This window comes from Culex pipiens, chromosome 3 (assembly GCF_016801865.2).
Source record: "Culex pipiens pallens isolate TS chromosome 3, TS_CPP_V2, whole genome shotgun sequence".
Lineage (NCBI taxonomy): Eukaryota > Metazoa > Arthropoda > Insecta > Diptera > Culicidae > Culex > Culex pipiens.
The window spans coordinates 138,508,287-138,535,839 of record NC_068939.1 but is presented as its reverse complement, the minus strand read 5'-3'; the positions used below and the strand labels follow the sequence as shown (position 1 = coordinate 138,535,839).

The window sequence follows — 27,553 nt, the reverse complement described above, 5'->3', positions numbered from 1 at the left end:
ATTTTTTGATCAGTTTGGAGCTTTCGGCAAAGTTGTTGTTATTGATGAGGACTATTAAGGGACCATCCATAAACCACCTGGACACTTTTTCTAAAATCTCAGACCCCCCTCCCTCCCCCCCTCGTGGACAATATCCATAAAAAAACAAACAGTTTTTGAATGGAGCATAGACAATCGAAAAAATAGGTACACCGTTTTTTTGCTGGTTTTTCAATAAGGCCGTTGCAAATTTTTTTTTTTTATGTTTATGTCCCTCGACTTTGGTTGTGGTCGAGGGGGGAAGGGGGGGAGGGTTTAAAAAAATATAAAAATTTAAACATCAAGCCATGGTCTTAACATTTGAATGAAAAAAAGTGTTTTAAAGTGCATTTTACACCTGCCCAGTTGTTTTGCAATCATAAGTTTTCAAAATATCCAAGTATTAAAGAGAATTGTTTTTTTCGCCAAAAAAAACTTTTTTTGCGGTGCTGGAATTCCAAAAAAATGAAAATATTTTCGATCGATCCCAGACATGCTAAATATGATTTTAAACGCAGGAAAATGCATTTCTAATTGTTTTCAGTTGGTTAGACTTGTAGGGTAGAGTAGTCATCAATGAGACACGGGGAACAATGATAAAATGGCTCTCACAAGTCGTAGTTTCAACCAATCAGGCTCATATTTTTGGGAAAGGTGTATCTACTGGATACACGTCTGCCATAATAGTGGCTTTGGTTATGGAAGCTCCCTTGAAAAGTTATTCATTAATGTTTGATTTTGGGGTGTAAAAGTAAATTATGACTGAAAATTACATTTTCGCTTATAGGCTGCCAATAATACAAAAACTAAAATTTCTCCAAACTTCTTTCGTCATTTCATAGGGCATGAGTTGGGCTACAATGGCCTTTCATTAGAATTGACCAAAATTAAGAATATACCCAGAATCCAGGGCTGTCTCATTGTTCCCCACTCTTTTCAGCCTATGGGTAACAATGAGACACTTTGATTTTTCTTCATTAAACTTTTCAAAATCTAGGGAAATCCTTCAAAACATGAATCGGAAGTGATTTTTGGCATATTTATTGAGTTTTGACTTCATTTAGCCAAACATATAAAGTTATATGGTATAAATAAATGGATTTTACTAAATTTAAATACTTTTTAGTATAACTTTTGTTAATGAAAGCTTCAAGTTGGCAAAATTGCTTTAAAATGTTCAAGGTAAGTCACCTGCAATGGAACAATACAAAAACATGATGTTTTACTAGAAAAGTATTGATTTTCGTAGAGTGTCTCATTGTTCCCCACCTGTCTCATTGTTCCTGCCAAATGCGTCTACAATGAGACAGTTGGATTGCTCTTGCTGTAGAGGTCGGATCGATCTCATATTTTGGTCAATGTTAGAACATATTAAAAGAAAGAAAATGCAACAAAAATCTCATTAAAACATGCTGATGAAAAAAATACAAAAATCGTTGAAAGTTAAAAACCAAAAGTGTCTCATTGATAACTACCCTACCCTACCTCCTTTGAAATTTTGAAGTTTAAAAAAAATTTTTTGCTCCCTGATTTTTAGAACCGATTTGAAGGGGGGGGGACCTTGAAAAATATTTGCAACGGCCTAAACTGTTTTTCACAAAAAATCAATTTACCAAAATCCATATTTTTTACTTTATGAAATTTTTCAGGGGACAAAATAAAAATAAATTTTTGAACCATAGAGAAATATGAAAATTTAGATTTTTTTTCACAAAAAAATTTGTCAAATAATAAATTGGGTTTTTATTATAAAATAAAATTTGCAATCAAAAAGTATATTACAGGTTTTTGGAAAAAAGTGCACTGTTTTCAAAATTTAGCCACTTAAGTTTAATTTTAACTGATGAATTCCCTTTTTTTGTTTTTTTAATAGTGTCCAAGATTGTCAATTCCTGTAAATATAATTTTCGATAAGTTCAGAAAATTTCCAATAAAATTGCCTAAGAGACATTGAAGACACAGCGAATTAGAGATTCCACGCCACGAGTTTTCAAAAGAAGTTTTAATGAAAATGCCGTGTTGTAGTTCTGCTTATTGCAGACGAGGAAAAGGACGATTTTGTCCATAACTAGCAAAAAAACTTTGGTATCAGATTTTGTGGTTCTTAACAAAGATTAATTAAATAGTGCTTAGAATATTGAAAACATGTGAAAAATGCTCGTTGGCTCTACTAGGGTGTCCAGTATTGGTTAAAATAACTTGATTTAAAAATTAAAAAAAAAAACAGGAATTATTCATTTTAAATTATACTTTAAGTGGCTATATCTTTTAAACGGTGCAATTTATCAAAAAATCTTATTTTTTTTACTGAAAAAATGACTAAAATTTATATTGTTCCAAAACAACACCAATAACATTTAAAAATCATAACTCCGTGGAAAAAATATTGTCCATTCTTGTTTATGACTCAAAAGTTGCGGGTTATTGTTCCTTAAAGCATATTAAAAAAAATCATAAATGGGTCTTTTCACCGCATCTGTACACAAAAAAGTACAAATTCGAAATCGACTTTTTCTAATCAAGCTCAAATTTGGTGGAGCTATTTATACAATCAAAACATGTAAGAATCCCGATTTTCAACCAAATTGGAAAACCCTTTCTTATTTGGCACCTCCCAAAAGTTTTGCGATTTTCGTCAGTTTTTCAAAAAACCTGAAGAAATGAATTAAATAAAAAATACGATGAATTCATCACAAAACAAAAATTTTCCGTTAGGTTTTCGGCTTTGTACCAAGGAAATTCGATCTGTTAATTTTTAATTATTTATCAAACTATTGCACCTCAAAATCGTTTAAAAATATTACATGATGCAGCCGAGTAGCAAATTGATGACTTCTTAATGCACTCTTTATTGATCTAAAGTACCTCATTTATGATTGATATTGCGGTTGACCAACAATAAATACAATCCTTTCTACCGCACGAGTGACAGTCAGTTTGTCATTGCTCCTCGTTGCAAAATGCTACAAAAGTTTGCTGAAGCGTACAAAAAGTTGGCGGAATTTTCTAACGAATCGAACTATTTCTATTTGGTTGATAAAATTCATTTTCTCTTCGGTGAGTGGCTTTGAAATTGTATGTTAAAAATAAGACTAAGTAATACAAGTTTTTTAACAGCTTATGTGCCACCACCACGTCAACGTAGAAAAAGCAGGGCTTTGTGGATAATCCTGAAAGTGATAACGACATTCCAAAGCATGTGCAATTTATTGCAATTTTTTCGATATTTGTGGTTTGGATTAAAGGACATTGACGAGTTTATGGTGATTTGCAATCAAACCTTCATCAACTCAGCGACCACGATTCGAGTACTTTTCCTAGCGTATCATCATGACAGCATGATTCAGTTGAAGAGGTACATCAACTCCAAATCGTTGCTACAGGACGACCCAGCAGCATTTGAGCTTCGGAAAGCTACCTTTCATCGGAATATCAAATATTATCTCGTTTTTCAACTCATTGCCACGGTCAATTGCATAATTTGGACTTATACGGATCTTTTCAAAGCCGACGTGCTGCAAATTCCATGGTTGCTGGACTATTTACCGGAAAAGGTGGCCTTTACAGTGAAAATTTTCTACGCTGGCACGTACAACGCTTGGTCTGTGCTGGTCTTCATTAGTTTCACCCAGATGTGTACCGTTTTGAACTCCTTACGTACAGAGCTGCGCATAGTCGTTGTTTCGTTTGAGAGTTTATTTTATAATGTTTCCTCTAAATACGCAATTGAGTTGGCAGACTTATCAGAGCTGTCTCAGTCTGAGGCGGATAATTTTTGGAGTGAATTGGACGAAGCTCTTAAAATTTGTTTATATCATCATTCAGAATTCATAAGGTAAGCACTGAATAAAGTTCATCAGCTGTTTATTAAATGCATTATTTTTTATAGAAATTTTCAAAAGCTAAAATCCATATTCAGCATAAATATTCTCATACTGTTTGCTTCGACCGCATTCATTACCACCGTCAACACACTGCTCTTCATCACAGATCTCTCGATAGTTCGTCTGCCATTGCAGCTTGTTGCAGTACAGTTTGCATTCGAAGCCTACATGTGCTGCTCGATGTTGAGTTCCATCCACGCTGAGGTAATTGTTGACCAAAATTTCCTAGAAAATTATCAAATTGTACACACATTTTTTCCCAGAATGAGCGAATATCCAAGCATTTGTACGTAATCGACTGGCTCGGAACTATCAAGCGAACTAGCGCAAGGCAGCGTAGACATGCGAAATCTGTCAGACAGAATGGGCAGCTGTTGCAACGGCAAGTTCACGGTGACTTGAAGATTCGGGCTGGTGGAATGTTTCCGGTTGATTTGCAAACGTACTCGCAGCTGATGAGATTTGTGTACTCACTGTTGACGTTCTTCAGAGGTCGATGAGCAAGTCAGTGCTGGGCTAACAAGTCGTCCTGGTTGTGCCTTGTATAGACGCACAACGATTTTGGATAAAATGATTTGATAACACCAGGTGTCATCTTGTGAGCTTGACAGGTCGTCTAAAAACGATTTCAAATATAAGATAACTATTTCATTCAGGATGCAATCTTAAGGTTAAGGTTGCTTAAAAATGCCAAAGCCCATGTCAAGAAGCAAATTATTAATACAATTTTGTATGCAGTGTGGCAAGAATGAACGAACTTTGTAAGAAGAAACTCATCCTTGAAATCGAGTTTTATAAATACGATCTCGACGATATGACAAAGTTCCCGCGTGCCAGCAATAGGACTGCTTTATCGGTCGTGTCATGCACCGGCTTTGAGTTGACCAACTTGGCACCTGTTATTTTTTCCCCCCTTCTTTCGCACCATCCATAACGCCGGTCGGACGGAATCACAATCCTCGCACATATCAAGAGGTCACACTATCTGTCTATGGCCACATGCCAAGCCCCCCGTCCGTTCTTGCACGTCCATAACTGTCAATCGCAGGACTTTTGCGCTGAGTTACGACGGTGGCGCTGCCTGGCTGCTATCGGCGGTCCAGGGAAGACTTATGAATGAACACATTGTTGTAAATTGTGCACCGCCTGGCCTCTGAAACTTGACCCAGATTCCTGCAACAACACAATCCAAGCGAGTCTTCTTGGTTATGTTTGTGCGGGGCCGCCTAGAGCTTCCCGGGGTTGTTGTTTCAATACGCCTCGGCGCGGGTTCTCCAGGGATTATGTACATAAATCCTGCTGCAGCTCGTCGTCACGTTCTGCCGTGGTTTGTTTTCCCCCATTGCTGGTGGGAAATTGGAACCCAAACATGGTCGGGGTGGGTCGAGGATTCTTTTTTTTTCCGAGCGATAAAGCCTTGTGCACATAAAAACCCATCTTGAATAATGCCAAATTGGGTTTCGTTCCGTGATGGAATCTGCTGCCGCAGGGAAGTTGGCCGCGTGTGTGGTTTTGCATAATCATCTGAGGAATGTCTTGCCACGTGTCAACGAGCCGGTTGTCGAAGCTCAAACACTGGAATAGTAACACTGTGTGTGTGATTGGTACAATTAACCTGCAATCGGTGCTGGTGAGTAAGGCTGGCTAATGACAGCTGGATAGAAATTGTTGGATAGATTTACTGACCAGCACTAATCGATGCGCATTAGTTTGAGTTGGCTATATACTAGGGTGGTCCAAATCCGGGCTTTCTCGGGGCTCCCCCTGAAATCAAGGATTGGCGCATCACTACTAGGCAAAATTCCAAATTTGAGCAAATTTTGACCACGGGAAACCCGTGGAGAAAAGCAATTGTTTAATTTTTTTATCTGTAGATGGCACGATAGTTATCCAACACGCAAACCAGACTTCGGTCAAATCTACCGAAATTTTCTGTCAATGGAGCACCGGATTCGAGTGGTAGAAATGACAGTTCTCCCATTAATCCACCTTTAGGTGGGTGGTGCCTTCCTCACATTCATAAAGTGAATACACTACAGAGCCTCAAAAAAGTGTATAAATAACAGTTATTTTTATCAAAATATCTGAGATCCGGCGTAAAAAAAAGTGTATTAGAAACACTAAAGTACTTATAACTTTTGATAGGGTTGTCAGATTTTCAATCTTTTGGACTCTTTGGAAAGATCTCTTGATTACACATCCACCGATAGGTCGCATAGTAGAACCGGGCAATGTTTTCATCAAAATATGTGAGATCCTGCCATTAAAAAGTGTATAATTAACACTTCAGTGGTTATAACTATTGATAGGGTTGTCAGATCTACAATCTTTTGGACTCGTTGGAAAGGTCTTTTAAATTCCTTTTTAAAAATGTATAGCATACAAAAACCATCCTTTTTACAATCATCCGGACTTAATTCGAAATCGTTTTTGAAGCTTAACTTTTGAAGTACTTTTCTAAACTTCATAATATTAACTAGGGTCTTGAGGGACCACAAGACGGATCGAATGAGACCAAAACGGTCCAGATCGGTTCAGCCAGTCCGGAGATAATCGTGTGCATATTTTTCGGTGCACGGACTTACAGACATACACACGCACAGACATTTGTTCAGAATTTGATTCTGAGTCGTGAAGGTGGGTCTACGAGGTCGAATTAAGAAGTTTATTTTTCGAGTTCGGCCTAATTTGCGATTTGTACCCTTATTCGCCCACTTTACATTGATCACTGGTCTTAAATAGAAGCTAGGAATGGGTTTGACGCCCTGTTCATGTGTTCATGGAAGGGTGTCTTCCAAATATGTAAAACTATCTTGAAAAAAGAAGCTTAACAACTTTTCTTAAGACACCAACGCTTTAAAAGGTCACCAGAAGAAGTTAGAGCTTGGTTGACACCCCGTAGGTGTGTCACCCTGCATGTCAATAATTTTTAAATTAAAGTCACATGCATATACAACAACTTTTTCCAAGACACAATTTTTCTAGAATGCTTGCTTGTTACGTTAAAAATTAAGATTTTGAAATATCTACCGAAGTACTGGCAGTGTTGGCAAGAAATACTCTGTAACTCTGTGTAACTCTGTATATTTTTTTCAGAAGCAAGATAGGACCATACTTTCTTCGGAAAAGTTTTAGAGGACAATAAGGACTATACTTCTACAGTGTCAGTTTTTAAATTTAGAGAAAAATGAAAATTATAAAAATCAAAATGTAAAAAGAGGGTTTTCCCATACAAATTTTCCTACAAATTAGAAACGCTTTGCGAAAAGCCGGATCAAAACCAATCGCTCCCAAATTTTGGGGGATTGTTTGGGGGCCCAAATGGAACCGGAGAATGCCTGATCTGAATAATCTATTATGTCGAGCCACCTTAATAGCTATAAAATGCTGATAATTAATGCTCATAAATTGATAAATACACTTACACCGGGCAGCTCGTACGGTTCGCTGTGCGCCGACCGGCGGCACTGCTCCTGCTGCTCCTGGGTCAGCTCCGGCATCCGGAAGTACCGCACGAAGGCGTAGTACTGCACCAGCAGCATCAGCACCGCCCCAATCGCACAGGACATCAGCCCAAACATCAGCATCGATACCAGATCCATTTCGCTTAAGTGGGTTTTCTCACGGGAAGAAACTACACCAAATTCTCTCACGACCCCCTCGCGCGCTCGGTAATTAATTAATGGGAACCTGCTTAGCGACGCCTCCCTCCCGTTAATTTGTCGCTTCCGACACACCTGAAGTCGTAAATTCCACTTTTCGCTCGTTTTCACGCCAGAACTTTTGCCAGCCAGCAGAAGCTCTCGCTGATAGCGGGCGTTCCTCGACGACAGCCAGCCAGCCTTATCTTCACGCTTCAGTCACACGACGTGCCGAGCAAAGAACACTTTTTTCGACACACTCTGCTCATCGATTTTGACATTAAAAAAACACTCGCCCAAGCTCCGAACAAAGAGAAATTCACACTTTTGCTGGTTCTCCCGCACAACAACACCGTTCTGCAACCCTAGAGCCCACTGTTGCAGCCAGAACTTCCATCCCACAAGGGTCACACCTTGACACTGATTCAACCGACGACAATCCTACTCCCGAATTCCTGCTGTCACAACACTCAATCCCAGCGCAATCCGCAAGCTCTAATCTGGTTGTTTTGATAGGGCAAATCCCTCAAACATTCCCGTGCACATCGCAGGAACCCATGCCGATGATGCCTCAACCTTCCACTGTCAAAGAACAAGACTAGACTGCCTTGTCTGCTTTGCTGTCCGTCACGGATGCATCACCGACCGCCCGGCAACATAACATTACTCAATGAATGCTGCGCAGCGGAAGTGTCGCACGACACAGTGTTCGTTGCGCAACTCACAGAATCATCGCACGCAACACAACAAGTTTGCATTGGAAAGGTTTTTGTGAGTTTTGATTTCAGTTCTTAGAAATCAGATCTGATTAGTGATAAACAACTTCTTTATCACTGGCAAAGACGACTTCGATTGAAATGGTCGCGGAAACATGCGTGTAACGAGTTTAGATTGTTGAGCTTAGTCAAATCATCAATTTCACAATAAAATTCACAGATGAAATGAGCTCTCGCAAATCTCAACTTCATCAATGAAAACTGTTTTAAACTTCACCAAATTTAACGTTTACGAAATCAAGGTATTGCAAACAGCCTGCACCACTCCATCCAAGACTCCTTCACTCTTTTGAACTAAATTCAAGTGAATGAATTTGATTGAAGAACATCTTCAATCTGCAAGCTGCTCCCGTCAATACTAGACTGAGGAAGTTAGATGTTGTCTTGCCTCTGTGTGACATGACAGATGTGGCGCATGCGCAGTGCAGTGCAACTGTTGCAATGCGATGAGTTTTTTTTTAATTCATGCGATGATATGAAATGTTTCAAGATGGCGAGCTGGGGGTGCAACAAAATATTCGTGCGATACATTTCCATTGGTTGGTTTAGGGCGAGTTGGGGATGATTGAGCGTATGAATTGTAGCATATAGCAATTTAAAGAAATGGGTCCAAAATATGTACTAGCTAAAAAATAGGGACATATACCCTATATGAAGACTCCAGAATGTTTTTATTTGAAAATATGTTTGATTCCCTGCGAAGAAATACCACGTGAAGCGAAGAATTAAAAGTGAGAGTGTGTGCGTGCAACATGGAGTTAAACTTTTCAAAGTGCCATGGTAAACTTTACAGCAACTTCACCGAAAGTTTAACTCCATGTTGCAGATTTGACAGCTCGATAACATCGTAAAATAAGACCATTTACGGCGTGGCTGGAACAACATTTTATAAACCGAGATACCATATCGGAGATTTATACGTAGAAAGTTGTGTTTGTTTTAAATGTCAAGGTTTTAGATTTTTGGTACAGATTTTTAATTGATCTGGCCTGATAGGTGGATCGATCTTTAAAAATATTTTTTGATGCAAATTTGTAGAGAAATCTTTCACCTTTACAACCCGAGCAGACGGAAATATCTTGAGAATAACATTTTAACATATTTGAAAATACCAGGCCAATAACATATTATGTTATTTATAACAAGATTTGTTATTCGTGGTTATGATTTTTTTGTTATTGGATTGTTATAGCAATAACAGACTAATAACATTTTCAGTTATTCTTCGAACAAATCTTTGTTATCTTGTGTTATTTTTCTTTAACAAAAAATGTTATTCCCAAGTTGATTTGGCTTTCAACCAATAGCAAATTTTGTTATGATAACATAAACTGTTATTAAACTCTTATGCAAAAAGGTCAAACGAAGTTCGCACAAAAGACGGATGTCTTTAAAATGGAATATCTTTCGACAATCAAAATGGATTTACAACCCCTTAAAAGCATTTTAATGGTGAGAGGTTTCTTTACAAATTTGTTGTTAAAAAATATTTTTTAAACATCATATTTAAATATTCTGATTAAGGCCGGTAAAACACGACTTTCTACGTATCAATATCTGATGGGGTATCTCGGTTTATAATATTTTGTTCCAGCCAAGCCGTGCCATTTAAACCACTAGCAAATAAATGCTTTATTTCATACAAATAAAACTGTGCAATTCATTCGGAAAAAAAGTATGTTGAAAAACAAAGTTCCACGTAAGTTTGAGGTGTTTAAGTTGTAAATTTGATTTGAAAAATAATTCAATAAAACATTTCTCGGATTAGTTTTCAAAAGGACGTAAGAGCCATTGGTAATAAAGCTCTTTTTCATCGGTATTCGACCTACTTACGAAAAACCAATTACGAAAATGCTTGAGATTGTTCATCTACACGTCCTTCAAGTGCCCTGAACTAAACAAAAATGCAATTTTATTTCAATTTGGAGAAAACCCGGAAATAAAGTCAGAGGTCAAGGTGGCTCTTACGGCTTTTTGAAAACTCATCCGAGATTTTTGAAAAAAAAGTTCGATTTTGTTTACCCTGTAATCAATACGTCAAATGCTGTATCAAGTAGGTGAATAACCCTTTTCCCTTACCCCTTACCCCTAATCCGACAAATTGTTAAAATTATTTTAATTCATTCTAAATGGCATTTTTCAAATCAAATTTATAACTCCAACACTAATGTGAATCTCCGGTTAGGTAGTTTGCAATTGCCTTTTATTTTTTTTTTTTTTTGCTAATAAAACCTTATTTCGATCGGTTTACGTTCAATTTAGGAATTTTCAAAATCAAAAATGCTTTAAATTGCTTATCAGTACGTTTTCTGAAGCTCTAGACTCAAAAACAATGAAAATTCTGTTCAAATTGCAGCTTAGTGCTGGAGGGCGTAATGGCTGATAAGACCTATTGTAAAATAAACCTAGTAATATTTCTACCAATTTTTTTTAAGCCGATGCTCTCAACAATTCAAATTATGAGTTATAGTCATTTGTTTTGAGTCTCAAGTCTCAAGTCTCAAGTCTCAAGTCTCAAGTCTCAAGTCTCAAGTCTCAAGCCCAAGTCTCAAGTCTCAAGTCTCAAGTCTCAAGTCTTAAGTCTCAAGTCTTAAGTCTAGTTTCTAGTTTTTAGTTTTTAGTTTTTAGTTTTTAATTTTTTAGTTTTTAGTTTTTAGTTTTTAGTTTTTAGTTTTTAGTTTTTAGTTTTTAGTTTTTAGTTTTTAGTTTTTAGTTTTTAGTTTTTAGTTTTTAGTTTTTAGTTTTTAGTTTTTAGTTTTTAGTTTTTAGTTTTTAGTTTTTAGTTTTTAGTTTTTAGTTTTTAGTTTTTAGTTTTTAGTTTTTAGTTTTTAGTTTTTAGTTTTTAGTTTTTAGTTTTTAGTTTTTAGTTTTTAGTTTTTAGTTTTTAGTTTTTAGTTTTTAGTTTTTAGTTTTTAGTTTTTAGTTTTTAGTTTTTAGTTTTTAGTTTTTAGTTTTTAGTTTTTAGTTTTTAGTTTTTAGTTTTTAGTTTTTAGTTTTTAGTTTTTAGGTTTATATAGGGTTAAACGGTATTATAAGTTCAAATATTTGGTTTGTCATCACTCAATAATGTTGTACAAATGTTCCATTTTTTATATCTTATTTTTCTTTATTTGCTCTGAATGCAACTTTACTTCAAATGCGTACTTTTTTTTCAATCTTCGCCTTCCCTTTTAAATATACAATGCGAAATATAAAATAGTGAGAAATGTACAAATGTGCGAATAATGCTTTCTGTTTTGTTTTTCACTTTTTTTTTTCTTCGATTGCATTCAACTTGTTTGCTCGAGTTGTGTGGTCACTGCTTTCGATAGCCTTGAATAGAAGAAAACAACTTGTTTGTTGTTCAAATTAGCCGCCATTTTCTAACTTGATAATTTCACTCATTTTGGTACCCGGTTCAAAGAAGTGTTTTTGTTTTGTAGGAAATTTTGGTATTTTATTGTTAAATTGCTCCTATTGGGGGGTGTGTAAATGACACATTTTTTTCTGGAATCGCGCATTCAAATTTTTCAACTACTTTTTCGTTATCCTGCTGACTTTGCCTCTTTTTTCGCATCCATTTTGTTTTTGTTTGTAAAAGTAAGATTAGTGGCAGTTTGGTATTTTCTCGTTTTACCCCCACTTGAGCGTGGGTGTTTGTGTTCGTGTGTGTGGGTGTGGGTGTTTGTGGTAATATTTTGTGTTGGTTTTTACGTACTTGACGATTTGATTCTGGGGAGGAGGAAGGTGTTTGCAAATCTTTATTTGTTTTGTTGAGAGTATTTTCGATGAAGAATGAGTGTGTCTTTCGAGAAGCTCAACTATCGTTACGTGAATGCTCGCGTGAGATATTTTATTCGGAAAAAATGTGTGTAGTATTGTTTTCGCGTTTATTTTCATTGAATTGTTCATCTGGGTAGTTTGTAAGTATTCGTTACTAGATTGTTGATTAAGAACTACAATAATGTTATGAAGGCAAATGTCATTACTTTTCTACGCAAAACTTTAACTAAATTAAACTTTTGAACACAAGTTTGCAACGTATCAAGTTAGAGAAATATCTACCAGTAGAAGGAATCAACGGAAATGCGGCTTCAATTGTCGAATATTCTATTATCGCTGATCGTTCGATAAAAGTTGCTGCCTATCATTCTTAATGATTGGATATTTACAGGCGGTGCTATCGTTATAATTTGAATTTATTTAAATTTTAACTAGTTTTAGTTTGTTTTGCTCTTTATGTCTAGCAGTAAGTTTGTATTCGTGATTGAATGTAATTTCATGCGATTTTTTTTTATTTCTTTGAACTTGATAAATGATTTGACCTATGCGCGCTTACAAATTACCTTTATTAAACTTTAAATGTATCACCTTGTTTTGCTCTTTAACCTTCTTTGTATTTGTTTTGAATGTTTATACTGTAGCTATTCTTAATTCGCGATGTATAAAAATTAAACTCAGTACTAACAAGTAGCATTTCTGCCCACTTTCAACTTCTGAAAAATGTTTGTCGGTATGTGTGTGTGAGTAATGCTCCTTTTTCGAGTTTTCAACTAGAATCATTCAAACTATAAAACATCAAAACTTTCCGACTCTTTTCTCCTCCTTTTCTTGTCTTCTTTCAAGTCAGTATATTGTGTGGAAAGAAAGTAAATCGATTTAAAATCTACGAGTTGCGTTGCATCTGGTATGGCATTTGCTTGGTATTGGCTGCGAATTTGCGGAGCTTTTAATTTGTTAAACCTCCTAAAGTCAACTTTTGTTACGCTACTATAAACTCTCTTTCTCTCATACTCTCTCTCTCTTTCTCTCTCTATGAATATTCACAATGGGTAATTAAAGCTTTATTTCAAAATGGCGCGACCACGCTTGCGACGATCCGCTTGAGTATGCTTGCTTGTGATTTTTTTGTTTAAATTTAATTTTTGATGGTAAAATAAATATTTGGATTTGTTTAACTTACAAATCTTAATTATTTGTGTCATTGTGACTTATTATAGTGACAAGAAAAACTTGAAATAAAACTGTTTTTCTACATTTAATAAATATTTGTGAATGAGAAACATTTAACTTTTTATTATGATGATTTAATACATTTTAAAAAGCTAAATTAAAAAAGGCTGGTGAAAAAAATGTATTTAACTGGAAACTTAAAAACTGTAATGTCAAAAACAATCTTTCATAATTTATTTAAACTGGTTCAAGTTAACAACTTTTTTTCATAATGTAACAATTAACCTCAAACCTCTTAAAAAACATATACATTTTTTGTTTTTATAACCTGATTAATGAAAAGTTTTAAACGTATTAAGTATAATGCTAAAACTGTATGTAAAATGGCTTCTTTCATTCACAGATAATAAAAAAAAAACAAAAAAAATACTTTACAGAAAAACTTCTGTTTTTTTTAAGCATCTAAAAATATGTTTTTTGAGGGGTAGGCGTGGCTGAATGGTTACGCTGTTCGCTTTGTAAGCGGAAGGTTCTGGGTTCGATTCCCATCTACCCCTATCGAGAAATTATGGAAAGAAGGAATAATTCTGAACACTTGAATATGAACGAAAAATTCATTAGCTCGCGGCGGGGTTCGATCCCCCGTCCTTTGGGTCAGCAGACAAAAATGCTAACTACCAGACCATCGAGGCTTAGTTGTCTAGAAGGATTAAGAATGCTATAAGAATCCAAGAAACTTGATTGGAATCTGTGTGAATCTAACAACAGGAAAATACAATATTGAATGCAAGTTGAATTCAAGGACACTGGTTGCATAATTGTTAGGTGAATATTGAACTTTCAACACGACCAGAATTCACCACAAAAAGCTTGGTGAACCGAATTGGAAAGCTTCCAAAAATGAATCCAAGTACATACGAAGAATTAAGGACTATAAATAGATTTGATCGGCCGCATCACTTACCACGGTGAATCCTGGCTTCACACCCATCTTACTAACACCCTCAAACCTCACGTGATACTTTGTCGAAGACGCAGCTGATTTAGCGGTCTTCATCACTCAAGTATCGGACTAAAAATTCCTATCCACTTCCCCCGTGTCTTACCACTGGTCGTGGCCGGCGCTGTGATTGGCTAGCATGATAGGGACATTTGAAAGTTGCGAAGTGGTGATGATTGGTTCCTCTTCATCTGTGGTCCACGGAGCAATTCTTGGAGGTCCTGGTCAATAACAGAGTAGCAACTACGGGTAGACACCAATGCTATGCTATGCTAGCATCTAAAAATATGTTTTTTGGTTGATGCTAAAAAAACATAGTTTTAATTTAAGGTAGCTAAACGTACAGCAACCTTTTTTGAATAATTTAAATAATATTCAAATCAGTCATGAAAAATGTTTTATTCCCAAAATTTTTTTTAATCAATCAAATCAATCAAAAAATCTCACAATTTTTTTTAAATTAATTGTTAAAACTGGTAACAAATATTTTTGCTAGTTGATAGATTCATTTGAGAAACTTAACACTTTTGATAGTATTTGTAACCACTGAATCCATGTCATTAAGTGTTTTCAGTGAATTTGGCTAGAAAACTTTCGAAAAGATAACCGCTCTCGCTAGTTTCGAGCCAACAAAAACATCTCTTTAACAACATCTCGCAAACATGTAAACCTACGCTCTTTTCCATGTAAAACTACGCAAGTCAATTCAATTCCCACCCTCTTTACTCTCTAACAACCTGTCAATTTCCTACTTGTCAATCTGCAATTACGTGCTAGCTCTTTGCGCAACCTTACACACAGTCTATGGTTCAACTCTACTCTATCATTTCGCTATGTAGATGTGAAACGTAATGTGACGTGAATTTCAACTAAATCTCTCTAACCAGGCGAACAATGTACAGCTGAGATCGCTCTCTTGTTTGGTGCTTGTAAATAAATTTGCAGAATTTCTAACAAAACTCAACTTTTAGTGCCCCCGCTAGGTGTGAAACCGCGTCAAATCAGCACTCTGAGAGAGTTTATGATTGTGTGGGGGTGAGTTTCTGATTTGAACGAGCTCCGACGGTGATTTGAAGAGTGAAAAACCTTACAAATTAGTGACTGTTGATTCCGATAATTTAGTGTCCTTCGAGGAGACGTCTGACTCTCTTGGGTGTCATGATTCTCCTTTCATTTCATCTTTTGTTAGATAAGAATAAGCGGCAACAATTCCGTAAAACTAGACTAGTTCTGGTTCACTTTGAGTTAATTAGTTAAACTGTTTCATTTTGTGTTTCCTCGTTTTTTTTTTTAAATGTATCTTACGTTATGAGAGAGAGATTGAAAAATTCGTTTTAGCGATGCTGTTCGGCTAGATCGTCTAGATTTTCGAGGGGAAAAATGGGGCAAGGAAAAACTAATTGCGACAAATCGGGGGCTGAAAACATAAGCGGTTCGGAAAATGTAGCTACCAGCGAAAGATTGCGATTTGATTTTTGGCGCTACCGTTTGAATTGTTCCTGCAGCAGCTGCAGAAAACTCGATTCGAGAGTTTATTTTTAAATATTGCTTTTAGCGAAGTGTGTGGGTGCAATATCTCATTTTTTACTATTTTTGTTAAGATTCTAAGATTTTCCTTGTTTTCGATTTAGTGTGTCATTACTTGGATGGATCATTTTCAAGCTTTTTTTTTAGTTCTACGCTTAACCCTAAATCTGCTTAATAGCTCGATGCTAAAAACAAAACGCAACGCTAATTGTACTCTAAAACACTGTAACGAAACGGAGCAGTTCTCTTAGGGACTCTTTGTAATTATAGTTTTTTTTAATTATTATTTCGATTAAACATCTGTCAAACTGATCGAAATAACTACATGTTGTTTGTAGAAGCATTTTACAGAACGAGGTGATTTTTTTTCATTTCAATTTTCTTTTTCTGGGCTCGATATCCAGATCCATCATGGCCAGTCATTGCTCCATGTAAAAATGACAACATCTACGATCCTCAAAAGGGAACGGTCACTGATAGTATTCAACGAAATTTGACAGAACTAGGCAGTCTGCTTTCATCATCAAATCGACCATTGAATGCTGACTGAGTGCTGAACGCGCACGAAGCTGAAACGAACGGAAACTGAGCTCGGCATTCAAGCAACCGCTCTCTCTCTCTCTCTCTCTCTCTCTCTCTCTCTCTCTCTCTCTCTCTCTCTCTCTCTCTCTATCTTATCCCCTAAACTCTCTATTTCGTGGGGTGCTGCATGGCGACAGCAATCATTTGAATGCAGTCATGGGGAAGATGATCGGAATTCAAACCGACAAAGTGTAAGCAAACGAAAAGCTCAGTCAAAGTTCAATGAGCAGATGTTAAATCCAGGTATGGAGGATTAAGGAATTGCACATAGAATATGAAAATAAATTGCACCTTTGGATTGGTAGTCTAGGACGCTTACTCTTCGGCTATCAGATAATCATATTTTCATAACACATAAAATTAAGAGTGCCACGACATCTCGAGAAGGGATAGATCAAATTGACTGAAATTTGAGGTAAAGACTCTCAAGACATACTCCGTGTGCATGACGAAGCCCGATTTTCAAATTTTGCTTTTAAAAAAAATATTTTTATCTTTTTTTAAAAGTTTTTGGAAATCGGCATTCGTAATGCACACGGGACCGGTTTAACGAGTCTTCACCAAAATTTTGAGCCGATTCGGTGAAGGCAGTATTGAGATATCATGGCACCCGTTTTTTGAAACTGCTAACTTCAAATAGCTATATCTCGTCAATGATACAACCAAATGTCTTCAAATTTGTTTTGGTAATAGATGAAAAGGTATATTTGAATGCCCTGAAATCAGATTATTATTTATTTTTTTGAATTTGTGCTCATATCAACCTTTGACATTTTTTACGATTTACATGCATGTAACTCCTTAATTTGAACAAATGTTTAACATAGAATTCTGAAAACAAAGGATCAATTTGTTATTCTGAATGAATATCAAATATTAAATAAAAATAAATTAAGATCAACATTCACTACAACGAACCAGTTTATTTTGTTTCTATTCCTGTTCTAATTAGGGGAAATATACCCTTTCTAATCAAACAACTTCGTCATGTGAAGAGTTTGATGCTAGATTAAAGCTCCAAAAATACTATTTATGCTATAAACTTACTTGCAACAGCACCGCCTCGAGTAAGCACGCAAATTTATGCCATTTACTGGCCAAAAAGATCAAATTTAATGCACTTTTGATCATAATTTCTATTTTGCGAGACCATTTTTCATCATTTTGGTGGAACACACATCCACACGCAAGATCAGAGGTTAACTGCTTAACGAAAGTCGCCATCAATATTTTTTCACTTGCGCTAACGATTTCAAAGCGCTTAAGATATAAAATTGGGTCCTAAAATGAAGCTTAGATTGCTGATATTATTGTTAACAGCGATAAAGCTTATTTTTCTGAGTACAATGACACTTTGTACGACCACAAAGAGTTTAAAATGGATTTTTAAATCAATTTTGAAAAATGAACCTCGCGGTCCTTTTTGACAGAAAAGCTCCTACTTGACAGCTCGTTCCAAGGGGACCATAGTTATTCCATCGATAAAATGTTGTCCAGTCAATTTTTTTTTTGCATTTAAATGAAAAAAAGTGATCAGAAATGGTTTTTTATCGTGTTTTTTACCGTTGTACATAAAAATGGACATAGGGCTTTAGTACCCAATTGCTTCCAACTACCGGCAACATGTTTTTTTGCTCATTAGTTAGTCACTCACTTGAAAAATAATCCCGTAAAATGTAAATAATTAGCAAGCACCATAAAAAAAAACAAACGCGCTAAGTCTTCTGATGTTTGAATTTTGAATTTTGAAGAAAACCGAGCGAGGAGCGAAGGCAAATAAAGAACAAAGAGTGGCCACCAACACCACCCTCATGCTGGCGAAGCGCCTGTTGAAGTCAGCAAGTGCTGCCAGGAAACTTTCGCTATAGATGCTACTTTTCGTGAGTGTTTGCTTAAAATTTCATCAATTTTGGCAGCACTAAGCAGACCCAAAAGAGCGCTAGAAGAAAAAAAGAACTAAGCTGAAAATAGAAAAATGGGCGTGGCCCAATGCACTCGACTGATTAGAATGCATTTTTGAAATATTTTTTTTAAATGCTTGTAAAAGGAATAGCATAACTTTTAATATCCAGATCCAGATTATCCAGCATCATTCAAACACGACCGCTTATTAGGCTTAAAATGGGCATATTTACCCTATGTATGTTATGAATTAAATTGTTTTAAATATTCAAGCTTTTCCACTGTCTGCCTGCATGGATCAATCAGACCACGCACTGGACTAACAATCCAGAGGTCACCGGTTTGAATCCAGTGGCGGACGCAAATATTCTACGTGTTGAAAAAAGTTTTATAAAAAAAACACGAGGAAAGAAAATTTTGCAAAACCCCAGAGAACTGCTCAACGAGTCAACAAAAATGTAATACAAAAACAACTAATTTCCGTAAACATCACAAGTTTTGTTCTGCGCGCAGACGTTAGAGATGGCGTTAGATTTTTTTGTTTGTTTCGTTTTGGTGTTGCTGATAAATCGATAACTAAGTGGTGTTGTTGTTGTTGGTTGTGCCTTTTGTTTTTGCATGTCTACTGCAGCAGCACCCGTGCGTTGATCAAGATGGTTGCGATGATCCTTCCGTAGCTAGTAGAAGCAGATTGCACCGACGACTCGTGTCGGTTCTCACTAATGTCTTGCCCGGCATCCGAGTTGTTGTGATTGTTGCTGCTGCTGCTCCTCGATGATTGCGTTACGTTGGCTGAGGAGAAGAAGTGTTGGGCCCGTTTCCCAAACCGCTGCTAGCACCAGTCGCCCTCGTCCGATTCCGAGTAGATCGAATGCATGCCAACCTTGGGCTTGAAGCCGTTCACCGTCGATGCACCGAACGTGCTGCCTCCGGTGCGGCCCAGGTTGTACAGGTGCTCGTACGAGAGGGGCTCCACCCTGCGCGCGTTCGAAGAAATGAAAGCAAAAAACAAAAGCCATAAAGCTCACATTAGTTTGTCCGATTGCCCCCCGGTCGCACGAAAACCATACGATCCTATGCTCTAGAAAGGTACAAAAAATATGATGTGAGAGAGGAAAAACTTGCGTACACGGTGGTAATGGTTTGTCTATGCGGTCCTGTGTGACTTGATAAGCACGCACGCATTCGGTCTCGTGTGGATGATGACCAGATGTTAGGCGAATACGGTAGTGCGAATGGTTAACGGACATCTAACAATACGAACCCTTGGAGCTCTGGTCTACAAATCTGAGACAAACAAGAGATTTGTTATTCCAAATTCCACAGCGATTGGGTGAAGACAATGAAAATGAACGTGAATGATTTACGATTTTTTGTTCAATAAATTGTTTTTTTAAAATAAGTATTTTGTGTAAATTGCAGTGTATTATACAAAAACTTCAAAGTTGTGAAAATCATAGCAAATTTGGCTCCTTTCGAACCTTTTTTTTTTTTTAAATGTGGGTATTTTTGTGAAAATATGTTTGTTTTTTATTTTGCCACAAAAAATCTGCAATTCCTTTCTTTTGAGTTTAAAAATATGGCATATTTTGAAATCATTAGTTTTTTATGCAAAACAAACTTTCAAAATTCCCGAATTTTGCAAAACGTAATAAAAGAATGCTCACTTAGTGCATTTTCCAGGCTCATATTTTTTTCAACGATTCAGATTCGATTTTTTGAGGTAAAATTTAGTAAAGACTTCAGATATTCTAACTTTTCTTTCAAAACATACCGAACTTGTTAAATGGTTATGTTTGCATAAAAGAAACATGCTGTGAAAGCACATACAAGATATGGCTTTGGTTGAAACCTACATTGCTGTTTAGAGATGTATATAGTTCATTTTATACATTGTTTGTAAATTTAAGAGATCTTATACATTTAAAGTTAAATAAAAAAAAAACAAACAAACAAACAAAACAAACTTACTGAATTTTTCATTTTAAATATGGCCGGACAGTTTTTTCCATTTATTAATTGGAACTCTAGATATTAATAAAAAAGCGCTCATATAAAAATAAATAAAACCAAAATCAAAAATTGTAAAAACTCTTAAAAAACCATTTGTTTAAGAGATCAAACAATTTTTGAATTTGAAATCTTTTTGAAAAATATTAACATTTTAAAATCACTAAATTAAATCGTACCAAATTTATTTTTGACAGCAATATCGTGTGATTTGTTTTATTTTTTTTTAAAGTGATTTTCTCACTAAACATCAGATTTTTATTTATTTATTTTTTTTTTGTTTAAAATTCCTATGCCATTTATAAGGAAATTCCTGATAACAGTTCAGGAAACTTTCAAGTATTATATGTCAATCACATGTTAAAATGTGCAAAATAACATAAGAAACAATTTTATTGAAGGTAGTAGGGGAAGGTGGGGCAAGACGACCATATGGGGCAAGAGGAACAATCGCTCGTACGGCCGTAATTTTTACAATTTTGATTATTTCCAGTATGAGGAATTGTTGCTAACAATGCAATTAGCTGATTCTACTACCACATAACCGCCAAAACGACGTAAACGCCACGGAGCATAAGATTTAATGAAGTTTTTTTCAAACCCTTTGTTTTCTTATAATATTTGGAAAGTACAAAATAAGGCTTAGGGTTCGTTTTAAGGCTCATTTTATCAAAATGCAATTTTTCCTAGATCAGTAGTGTCCCTACCAATGACTTGCACCTATTTTAAAGTATGATTTAACTTTTGGTTATTTTTGTTGAGAGTTTTTAAAAAATCTTGTTCAGGTGGGGCAAGTGTACTATATGCATTTTTAGTATGGAAAAAAATACGAATTGCTGCAACAACATATTTTATTGGAAAATAAATACAAAAACATACTTAAAAACTCGTAAACAATTGTTAAAAAAATTGTCCATGCAAAATATAGTGATATTATGAAAATTTCCCTTTATTCATCAAAGTAATTTTTTTTTTCGTAAAAGCGATCAAATTTTTAGTAACATACTATTATTTAATCTAAAAATGAAAGAAATTTTTCAAATACATCCTAATCTGATGTATCTAAGTGATAACAGTTCAATTGTTAGCAAATTAACATGTTTTTTCATGCATTGTTCCTCTTGCCCCAACGGGTTGTTCGTCTTGCCCCACTAGTTGAGTAGAACGTACGGAAAATCATTTTTTTTAAATCATTTTTTTTGCATTAAAAAACTGGTTTTTTTTTAAACTTGTTCTATCAAAGTCTTAGCCAAGACCTGAAATAAGATGATAATTAAAAAATCCGACAGATTTTTAACGTTTTTGATGGGTTTCAACGATCATTTCCTTAGCTTGTTACACTTGCCCCACTTTCCCCTAAAACATAAAAATATGTTTTGTCTGAGTTTCTGTTTTTGTTATTTTTAATTAGCTATTCAACATTGAAAATCATAAATTCGTAGTGAAAAACCGATGACAACAAGTTTTTAAACAATACCATTAGCCTTTCATACCCACTGAAGTCGCCTGGGTAGGATCCGTTGTCAAAATCTTGAAACTTCGATTTGTTCCTTCAGTAAGTCTCTTACTAGAAATTCCCGGAAGTTTCGAATGACCTCGAATATCCCAGATGTTCCAAAAACATGCTGGTATGTTTATATAGCAATAAGCTTAATTAGCGAAGTTATATAAATTTATAAAACTATTTATAAAACCTTCATAGGAGAACAAGGCTCTACAACTGAATCTTAACAAACTCCTCAAAGTTTTAATAAAACCTTTGTTAAAACCTAGTCAGGGGTTGTGGAAAATGTTATTCATACGTCTTCAAACGTCTTATGGCAAACAGATTTTATTCTGGCAAATGATTAAATGGAATAAATTATATTGAAGGCAATTAAATAAATGTGAGAGCTTATTTCTCGCATAAGGTGCACAGTAAAAAATTTCTGTGTAAAATCGCATGCAAAAGTATGCACATCACCTTTGTGAGAAAAAGCATGTAATATTGTATGAGAAAACGTGTACACAAAAAGCATGTACAAAAGAAAAATAAATAAATTTTGCACACCCCAAAAATAACATCAATCTGGTGAGAGTCATATTCAGATTACCAAGTCCGCGCCCCAACCATCTCGGCTATCTCGCCGCTGTGATTATAGCTTGATCAACACCGATGTAACTGTACGTTCCTCATACATCGTCCACAGTTAATTCAGTATACGATGTACGGGAAACCTACTGATACATCGGCGTTGAACACAACATTTACAAGACGGCGAGATAGCCGAGACGGTTGGGGTGCGGACTTTGTAATCAGGATATGACTCTCACCTGATTGATGTTATTTTTTGGATGTGCAAAATTTATTTATTTTTCTTTTGTACATGCTTTTTGTGTACACGTTTTCTCATACAACATTACATGCTTTTGCTCACAAAGGTGATGTGCATGCTTTTTCATGCGATTTTACCATCGGATTTTTTGCTGTGTGGCTCAATGTCACGTGAATCTGAGGGAGACAGAATCAACTCGCTTCATCAAAAATAATTCTTTTGTAATAAAAGGTTTTTATGAAAAAAATGTTTTTGCAATTCATTAAAAATGTTCAAATTATTTTTGAACTTCTATGACTATGCTAATTATGTCAGCAATTCAGCATAAATGTGTGTTTTCATCAAATTTTATTCAAATTTATTGCTTTTTCTTTTTTTTCTGTCCAGATGGTAGTCAATCACATTCAATCAGACCACGCATTAAGCGCCATATTTATGCACTGCTATTTGGTTGCGATAAATGCTTTTCTAGGAGCTTATGGTTTTGAGTAAGCATTTTGCATGCCAAATGGCACTTAAAACACCCTTGGTTTTGAAGAAGCATGCGATAAAACTGTTTGGCATGGCATTGCCATCGGGTTTTCAAGACTCTCTTAAAACTTCATAAAACCTTTTTAAAAGCAATTTGGCTTTTATTGTCACCTGGTTTTATGTTCGAGGCATAAAACCTTGTTAGAACCTATTAATCAGCTCTTGCTTATTGGTTGCGGTAAACGCTGAAAAAAAACTATTAAGCATTCAATATGCTACACCCAAAACTGGGCAACGGCATACGAGAGGATAAAGAGCACGGTTCGGTAGAAAAATGGTACTGTGTGCGGACGGAGAGGATAAATCCCGAAATTACCGAGAGTACTTTACTCATGGGTTCATCTTCAAAAAAAGTTCATCTATCAAAAAAATAAGTACCGGTACCGAGACTCGAACCCAAGACCTTCGGCAAATTGAACCGTGCCTTTGTCGTATGGGCCACCATGGTTCGGTGACTAAGTGGCGGTCATTTGTCCATATGAGCCACTCAATAGGATGAACTGTTCCAATGAACGAATGAACACGCGAGAGGACTATACTCTCGCAAAATAGCACTTTCCTCACGTTTCTTTTTGTAAGGACTATCCCCTCGTTCTTTAACTTTGGGTGTAGCATAAAACCTCAAGAAAACTATGTTGGTTGGCTAGTTGGTTTAAAAATGTTATTAGGCAATATTTAACTAATCATAAAGAGCAGTTTTGGTTTTTCGTAAGTAGATGGAGTACCAATGCAAAAAGGACTTTGTTTACCAATAGCTCTTACGGCTTTTTGAAAACTAATCCGAGATTTTCTATTTTTGAAATTACTATGAGAAATGATGAGCTTAAAACGAGAGATTCAAAAAACCTTCCAGTCACCCTATCGTCACACTGTTCTTACGAATCGTAAACCCCCCCCCCCCCCCTCTCTCCCCTTTCCCCCCCTGGCCAACTAACCTCTCGTACTCGGTGTCCCGGGCGGAGTCCCGCGCCCGTTCCAGCTCGCGCTCGATCTCGAACAGCTCCCGCTCGGTGTCCCGGAACACGTACCGCGAGTCGTAGTCCCGCTCGCGCTCCCGCAGCCGGTCCCGCTCCCGGTCCCGTTCGCTCTCCGTGTGGTGGTAGATGCGGGGATCCCGCGCGATTTCGCCCCGCGAGTTGGGCAACGAATGAACACCGTATGGCAGCGAGTGGGTGTTTAGCGATAGATGCAGACTCTGCTGTGGAAAGACGGGCTGAAGGGGAGGTTGGGTTGGGTGGTGGTTGATGGGAGCGTTCTATTATTACGTAACGCAAATAAAATATGATTTTAGACCCCCTACCTTCCCCTTCCCCTCCCTTCGAAACAAAAATTCCATACAAATTTTCAAAATTTTGTATGGGCCATAACACGGCCTTCGACCCCCCCAACTGCGTTACGTAATAAAAGAACGCTCCCTAACAGATTCTTCACTTCGTCGACGGCCAACGGTGTTGCCAAAAGAAACTACACGAATGAAGAATGAAATTTTCTAGAACGAGATTGTCTGTAATTCTTACTTTTTTTTACCTTTTTCTGTATTTTGGTATTTTGTGTAGAGGTGGGCAAAAAAAGAGCGAGCCGCTCAAAGAGCCGGTTCATTGAAAAACCGCGGTTCTTTTTTAAACTCCGGTCTTTTGAAAGAACCGTTCCAAAATTGCATAATTTTTTAACTTGTTTTAAATATAATTTATTGAATTTCCAACAAATTGTAGCGTTAAATTTGTTTTTGAGAATTGAAAAAACAATTTCAATGCTAATAAAAAAATAATCCCAACATTGTCCCTTAGTGCACTTTTCAAGAACTTTAGGATAAAAACGGCATGTTAATGAGGAGATATTTCCCGACATTTTAGAGCTAAATCGTCATATTTCATTGGGGAGTCTTTAGCAACTTTCTCATCAATATATATTGAAAGACTCTCAATAGCATTGATGTCAATATTTGAACACCACTTAATAGTTTTCAAGCTTATATTTTCGATTTCCTACTGTTTTTTTTTTAATTTCAAAAATATATGAATTTATAAAACTAAATGAAATACTTTTAATTGTATTCATCGTACATTAAAGTATTACTCGAATACAAATTTAGAGCATTTTTTTCAAATTGATTAACTTGTAAATTATTATCAAAAATCTACTAAATAGCTTAAAGATTTAGGAAAAAAATAAATCCTTTTACCTGAATAAACTTCAGCGTTTATAGACTTTATCGGTTAAATCAGAATGTTGAAAAGAGTTAACAAAATATTTTCTCTTCATAAAATATCAGCATAAGTTCAATGTTGGCAGAAATAAACGCCATTTTAAAATTAATTAAGTTCATATAGAATTTTTGACAAAGAGATCGCCAAGACCTATGATTTCAAAGGGCATCTTCTCGTTTTTTAGTAATTTTTTAAAATAATTTATATAATTCCAATGTGAAATAGCTTTAAAAATCACATCATTTTAAAAAAATATCCTTTTCATCTATATTTGAAAAAAGCGAAAGAGCCGTTCAAAAGAGCGGCTCTTTTTAATGAGCGAACGAAAATGAGCGGCTCCTAAAAAAGAGCGGTTTTGCCCACCTCTAATTTTGTGGTATTTTGGTGTTTTGGTATTTTGGCGTTTTAATATTTAGCTATTTTAGTTTTTTCGGTATTTTGTTATTTTGTTATTTTGTTATTTTGGTATTTTGATGTTTTGGTATTTTGGTATTTGGTTATTTTGGTATTTTGGTATTTTGGTATTTTGGTATTTTGGTATTTTGGTATTTTGGTATTTTGGTATTTTGGTATTTTGGTATTTTGGTATTTTGGTATTTTGGTATTTTGGTATTTTGGTATTTTGGTATTTTGGTATTTTGGTATTTTGGTATTTTGGTATTTTGGTATTTTGGTATTTTGGTATTTTGGGTTTTTGGTATATTTTGGAATTTTGGTATATTTTGGTATTTTGTTATTTTGGTGTTTTGGTATTCTGGTATTTGGTTATTTTGGTATTTTGGTATTTTGGTATTTTGGTATTTTGGTATTTTGGTATTTTGGTATTTTGGTATTTTGGTATTTTGGTATTTTGGTATTTTGGGTATTTTGGTATTTTGGTATTTTGGTATTTTGGTATTTTGGTATTTTGGTATTTTGGTGTTTTGGTATTTTGGTATTTTGGTATTTTGGTATTTTGGTATTTTGGGTTTTTGGTATATTTTGGAATTTTGGTATATTTTGGTATTTTGTTATTTTGGTGTTTTGGTATTCTGGTATTTGGTTATTTTGGTATTTTGGTATTTTGGTATTTTGGTATTTTGGTATTTTGGTATTTTGGTATTTTGGTATTTTGGTATTTTGGGTATTTTGGTATTTTGGTATTTTGGTATTTCGGTATTTTGGTATTTTGGTATTTTGTTATTTTGGTATTTTGGTATTTTGGTTTTTTTTTGGTATTTTGGTATTTTGGTATTTTGGCATTTTGGCATTTTGGTATTTTGGTATTTTGGTATTTTGGTATTTTGGTATTTTGGTATCTTGGTATCTTGGTATTTTGGTATTTTGGTATTTTGGTATTTTGGTATTTTGGTATTTTGGTATTTTGGTATTTTGGTATTTTGGTATTTTGGTATTTTGGTATTTTGGTATTTTGGTATTTTGGTATTTTGGTATTTTGGTATTTTGGTATTTTGGTATTTTGGTATTTTGGTATTTTGGTATTTTGGTATTTTGGTATTTTGGTATTTTGGTATTTTGGTATTTTGGTATTTTGGTATTTTGGTATTTTGGTATTTTGGTATTTTGGTATTTTGGTATTTTGGTATTTTGGTATTTTGGTATTTTGGTATTTTGGTATTTTGGTATTTTGGTATTTTTGGTATTTTGGTATTTTGGTATTTTGGTATTTTGGTATTTTGGTATTTTGGTATTTTGGTATTTTGGTATTTTGGTATTTTGGTATTTTGGTATTTTGGTATTTTGGTATTTTGGTATTTTGGTATTTTGGTATTTTGGTATTTTGGTATTTTGGTATTTTGGTATTTTGGTATTTTGGTATTTTGGTATTTTGGTATTTTGGTATTTTGGTATTTTGGTATTTTGGTATTTTTGGTATTTTGGTATTTTGGTATTTTGGTATTTTGGTATTTTGGTATTTTGGTATTTTGGTATTTTGGTATTTTGGTATTTTGGTATTTTGGTATTTTGGTATTTTGGTATTTTGGTATTTTGGTATTTTGGTATTTTGGTATTTTGGTATTTTGGTATTTTGGTATTTTGGTATTTTGGTATTTTGGTATTTTGGTATTTTGGTATTTTGGTATTTTGGTATTTTGGTATTTTGGTATTTTGGTATTTTGGTATATTTTGGTATTTTGGTATATTTTGATATTTTGGTATTTTTGGTTTTTTGGTATTTTGGTATTTTGGTATTTTGGTATTTTGGTATTTTGGTATTTTGGTATTTT

The 27,553-nt window shown here is 35.2% G+C and overlaps 2 protein-coding genes across 16 annotated transcripts in view; both read right to left on the bottom strand.

The window, feature by feature from the left end:
• Positions 1-8,389, bottom strand: part of LOC120417332 (PDZ domain-containing protein 8) — a 65,404-nt gene extending 57,015 nt beyond the window's left edge. For both annotated transcript variants that reach the window (XM_039579318.2, XM_039579319.2), the window contains exon 1: positions 7,328-8,389. In XM_039579318.2, the coding sequence (XP_039435252.1) occupies positions 7,328-7,504 (177 nt within the window). In that variant the 5' untranslated portion in view covers positions 7,505-8,389. The remainder of the gene's footprint in view (positions 1-7,327) is intronic.
• Positions 8,390-11,782: 3,393 nt separating this feature from the next.
• The window catches only part of LOC120417333 (voltage-dependent calcium channel type A subunit alpha-1-like), a 114,575-nt gene continuing 98,804 nt past the window's right edge, over positions 11,783-27,553 (bottom strand). For 11 of the 14 annotated variants that reach the window (XM_039579333.2, XM_039579331.2, XM_039579332.2 and 8 more), the window contains 2 exons: positions 24,054-24,331; positions 11,783-19,239 (listed from right to left, as the gene is read on the bottom strand). In XM_039579333.2, coding sequence (XP_039435267.1) covers positions 19,095-19,239; positions 24,054-24,331 — 423 coding nt within the window. In that variant the 3' untranslated portion in view covers positions 11,783-19,094. Of the gene's footprint in view, positions 19,240-19,391; positions 19,550-24,053; positions 24,332-27,553 lie in introns of all 14 variants that reach the window. The other 3 variants (XR_005605450.2, XM_039579324.2, XM_039579325.2) reach the window with 3 other exon arrangements.